The sequence below is a fragment of the Frankliniella occidentalis genome, unplaced genomic scaffold, assembly GCF_000697945.3.
Source record: "Frankliniella occidentalis isolate FOCC.00 unplaced genomic scaffold, Focc_3.1 Scaffold19, whole genome shotgun sequence".
Lineage (NCBI taxonomy): Eukaryota > Metazoa > Arthropoda > Insecta > Thysanoptera > Thripidae > Frankliniella > Frankliniella occidentalis.
In genome coordinates, this window is record NW_026267149.1 from 1,247,738 (window position 1) to 1,252,698 (window position 4,961).

The following is a 4,961-nucleotide window of genomic DNA, read 5'->3' on the forward strand; positions in this document are numbered from 1 at the left end:
TCCGACCTGATCCGAATAGTCCGCACCGCGCACGTGTTTGAACTTCCCCGCGTGCGTTCCTGACAGCGTTCGCAGCGCCCTCCCACTGCCCTCCCTTTCCTAATCCCCCTCTCCCCCCTCCCCTCGCTCCTCCAACAGTCGGTACTAAAGATGGCGAACCACTACGAGGTGCCCAACTGGTAAGAGAAAATATATTTTTCAAAGGTTTTATGTCTATTGAGTGTTGGAAAATTTGCACAAACTGTATTCTTTTGTTATTTTTTATTTACGTTGACTAAATTTGCTTCAGTCTTATCTTCGTACCGTACTGAAAACCTAGTATGCCGGTTAGTGCAAGGTTATGTCTTTAGCAGAAGCATTGTTTACATGCTTTAACATCATCTCTTTCCCTAAAATTTAGAGTTCAGATCAATTTAGTGTACTGTCATGACTTGAAATATAACGTTTATTTGCCAGTCCCTTTATTATGGATCTAACAATCCCTCATAGGCACCAAAAAAAGTAATTTTTCTTCACCCATGACTTCAATCTTGCAGTTGTTTTGCTTTTGTGTTGCAGGGCAGGCAAACCTCCTGTAGGTCTTCATTTAGATGTCTTGAAGGTGGACAAACTAGTTCAAGTAAGGCCTGATGTCCAATATCTCTTCTGCCACTAGCTGTGTGTGGTACTTTGTTAACATTTGCCGTTTTCTGTCGACTCTAGAAATTGATGATAGATGAAAAGAAATGTTATTTATTTGGACGGAATCCACAAATGAATGATTTTGTTATCGATCATGCGTCATGTTCAAGAGTTCATTCCGCATTTGTTTACCATAAACATTTGCAAAGAGCATTCCTTGTTGATCTTGGCAGTAGTGAGTACTAGCTTCTCAGTCTTCTTATGCTTGCAATAGAAACATACAATTTATGTGTTCTGTGTTCTGTTTTATCTATACAGCTCATGGAACTTTTATTGGCAACATGCGTATTGATGCCAACAAACCAACCCAATTACCAATTGACAGCATTTTCCACTTTGGAGCATCAACACGTCGTTACATATTAAGAGAAAGACCTCAGACTGGAAGTAGGCCTATAATGGAAGAGTTGGAGCGGTCCTCGGAAGATGTTGAAGGAGAGGGAGGACTTCTTGGCCTTCCTGAGACAGAAACAGAATTGGATGTATGTGCAAGAATTGCTACATGATTCACTTGGCAACAAAAACTTTTTTTATTTGTGGCAAATTTATTATACCTTGTTTATGTATGGCTTAATGTTACAGAACCTCACAGAATTTAACACAGCTCACAACCGACGTATTTCCATGCTTGGAATCCAAGATGATGAAATTAGAAATTCAAGCCGCAAAAGGCGCAAAAAGGGAGTATCATTCAATGAAGATGAAGAGATAATCAATCCTGAAGATGTGGATCCATCTGTTGGAAGATTTCGTAATCTTGTACATACCACAGTTGTGCCAACAAAGGTAACTGTTGGTCTCTTTTCAGTCTATAGTCTACAAACAGTTACTGCTCAACACCTTAATTTTTTAAATCTATTTTTGTTTGCAGCGCCTTAAAACGGGAATGGAGGGACCTCCAAGTATGTCTAGTGAAGAACGACTTCAACTTATGAAACATCTAACACCAGCATCTGTCATGTCCCATTTATACCGTGATTTGCCTCCTGAAACCAACTCATCGTCACATTCTTCTCACCACTCAAGCCATGGTGCACTGCCATTTTCATCAGTTATGGCCTCTAGACTTGGTCTTCCCTTGCCGAACCCTGCACCTGATGTTGACATGTCACAGGAGACTAGCGAAGCAAGTGGTGCAGCATCACTACCTAGTGGTCCTGCTGCTGCTCAGGCAGCAGAAGGAGGTGGGCAAGAGCCAAAGAAGAAGAAATATGCAAAAGAAGCTTGGCCGGGAAAGAAACCAATGCCTGCATTATTGGTTTAACCTTCATTCTATAACTGTATTTTATTTGTTGTGTTTTTACTCTGTATTCAAGATTCATGTATTTCTAGGAGGAAAAGTCAAGGTGCCAGTCACTACTACGCACTACTATCAACTGTGATCTTTGTTCCTCATCCATTGACTTTTCAATGTGTTTCACATTGTTACCTTATAATGTGGATATGCACCTCCTGAAACTATTGCTCATGCCTCGAATGTGTGCAGTCTCTTGTAAATTGTCTGATTTTCTAGAAGATTCATTAATGCGTTAATCAAGAAACATGCCGATTGGGAAGGTCCCTTTTTTTGGTACTGGCGCTGTGTTTTGAGCACACAATTGTTTGGTATCAACAATTTGGTGATATTCATAATTCACTAAAACTACTTTAGACTTGTGGTCTCAACAGTCACTTCTGTGTATATGATGTTTTTTTTCTATCTGTATATAGAATGGGCGAACTATTGTTAGCCAGATATTGTTTTATTTTTGAATCATTTAATGACTTGCTGTTTCAAGTGTGAGTTAAAAAAGGTCTTGGTCGAAATTGTTCAAAACAGTAATCAAGTCAAATGTGTGTTGTGCTTTTGTGGACCTAGGTAAACGTAACTTGACTGAAATCTTACTGAGATTACACTTAGTCCAATAATTTTGTGTATCAGGCACATTTCTTGTCTGTCAGCTGTAACATATGGGTGGCATACAAATTTTATTTTTGTGTTGTACAGTATGTTGTGTGATATGTGCCTACATGGACTTAAAGTTTGTACAAAGTACAAATAAATTCTATGATAATTGAGATCTGTAGGTGTTACTTCACCCACAAAGATAGGAGACAAGAAATCAAATTACTTTTGACAATTTTATTCTATTAGCACATTTATGTTTCTGAAACCGCAGTTCGTTCTTACACTTTTAATCTTTTTGTTTAGTAAATGGAAGACTTGATATTTGTTCTGCAGTCACAATCTTTTTAAAATGGAAGACATAAGCTGTGATTAGATACAGTACATGTGAACACTTGAGGAGATACAATTAAAACAATTAAATTTAAGAATATCCATCAAGAAAGTTGCTTCTCTAACTATCTTCTTAAAGCAAATGCAGCAGAATCTCATATTTTCAAATGATATGGTCATCACGTAACATTGTATGAACAAGTTAGCAGTCTGCTCTCTGGAAGACAATTTTAACCATAATTAGTATTCATCTATGATTATTTAGAAACATATACATCATTCCCTAAATGCTTTGTTTTATAACCAACTCTTAATTTTACCCAAAATATTATAAGGTGCTTTGACCTGTGGAGTTGACATTTTGATCTTACAGACAAACAGAAAGAAAAATAAAGAAAACTGTCGCCGTTAAGTAGAACAGTGTCAGGTTTCTTAATTAACAGAAATTGACTCATTAATAGAGAGAACTAAAGTTATGTAACTTGAAAATTCATCTCACAAAAATTGTCAGTTCTTAGTGGTTGAGAATATTTTCAACACATCTAGAGATTTAAGTTTTGAGTGACTGTAAATGAATTCTTTAATATCTATATAAAATTCACAAGCTAAAAGAAAAAATATAACTAGTCTCTTGTTATAGGCGATGAGGGTCTTGCTTGCACTGCAAAGAATCCTTTGCTCTGAGTGGGTAGTAAATCAGATTTCATTAACTAACCTGCGATATTTGGAATACCCATCATTATTGCTTTTTCACAGTAAGAACTTACTTAACTCATATGAAGTAACACAAAGCTGTGGAGTGTTTTGATGTACAAAACTTTCGTAGAAATCAGATATTTAAAAACGGTTCTCACTGGCCTAACATATTTTTCAATTCTGACTTGTAAAATATATTATACTGGTAAAAGGCATTTTGCCTCAAAACCATGGAAATTGACTGATGTTTTCTTCACGTTTAAATAACAGCAACACCAAATAATATTCTGGTACACCTGAACTACATGCTTTTAAGTAATACTTAGTTTTTGTTACATATCTATAAAAGACAAAATCACATATTATTCCATTTGGAAGACATTTTCTCAGTTATGCAAATGCACAAATTGATATTGTCATAAACAACACATTGATAACACACAACTACAGTACAATAACTCAACTAATTTGTGATAGGATTATAATACATACAAGTAACTGCATAAAATGATCCGCTATTTGCTCAGCAACAAACAATGGCTTTTAAGCCTTGGAAGACATTTGGAATAAAGCTTACAAGTATACATGGTATATAGATCCAAAATTATACTCTGTGATAAACTTATATTAAAATTTAACAAATTATTTCTAACGAAAGTTTTTCAATTTGGAAGACATTGATTTGATGAATAAAATATGCCAGCTGCGCAGTCAAATGCGACAGTATGACTATTTGATCACTTTTCACGTTGTAGTTCTACTTGAAAAATTATTCATTTTCGTTCATGAAATAGTTTGATTGGCAAGTATATTCATACACATCATGCTTGTTGAGGCGGTACTGACTAATTTACAGCCAATTCCACAATGCTGATTTAGTAAGCTATATTGTACGTCATTCTTTCCATTATTGTCAAGATTACAAGATACTAATTTCGCTTTAAACTGCCCTATGCTTTGTTACGGAAATCCTCATGAAAATGAGATGATGCTCCGTTTGTACAACAGACACAGTGTTCTTAGATCTTTTAAAAGATAACAAATAAACAAATAACAAATGTCAACAAATACATACGCCATCCCTTTTTCTTGGTATAGTAGAGGAACATCTTTTGTTTCCCACCCTTATTTGGCAGCATATTTAATTTCAAAAACCTCACGTTTCCTACCACCAGACTTAGCAGGCCTTTCTAGGCACCTGATCATGCGAATGACCGTTTCCCTCAGCCACTTAATTGACTTGTTGCTACAGCTCTCCAATAAACATCCTGGCGTACTTGCTAAAGTCTACTCAGCCCAAAATTTCATTTGCCGGTGGGCACTCTGCATGCCACTGCGGCAGAGTGACAACACCAGTGGCACCAGG

The 4,961-nt window shown here is 36.4% G+C and overlaps 2 protein-coding genes across 2 annotated transcripts in view; both read left to right on the forward strand.

Annotated features, from left to right (window-relative positions):
• The window catches only part of LOC113206542 (pyruvate dehydrogenase (acetyl-transferring) kinase, mitochondrial), a 25,183-nt gene that overhangs the window by 18,117 nt on the left and 2,105 nt on the right, over positions 1 to 4,961 (forward strand). The gene's annotated exons all lie outside the window — the stretch shown is intronic.
• LOC113206552 (nuclear inhibitor of protein phosphatase 1) lies at positions 103 to 2,739 on the forward strand. The gene is made up of 6 exons (XM_026422669.2): positions 103 to 179; positions 559 to 619; positions 703 to 856; positions 940 to 1,163; positions 1,264 to 1,467; positions 1,553 to 2,739. The coding sequence occupies exons 1-6, from the start codon at positions 151 to 153 to the stop codon at positions 1,943 to 1,945; spliced, it is 1,065 nt and encodes a 354-aa protein (XP_026278454.1). The 5' UTR covers positions 103 to 150; the 3' UTR covers positions 1,946 to 2,739.

Bases quoted from the DNA above. Each gene is read 5' to 3' on its own strand.
- LOC113206552 (XM_026422669.2), top strand. From the start codon at position 151: ATGGCGAACCACTACGAGGTGCCCAACTG. The intron at 620-702 runs GTAAGGCCTGAT...TGTCGACTCTAG, and splicing joins AGGTGGACAAACTAGTTCAA to AAATTGATGATAGATGAAAA. The intron at 1,468-1,552 runs GTAACTGTTGGT...TTTTGTTTGCAG, and splicing joins CCACAGTTGTGCCAACAAAG to CGCCTTAAAACGGGAATGGA.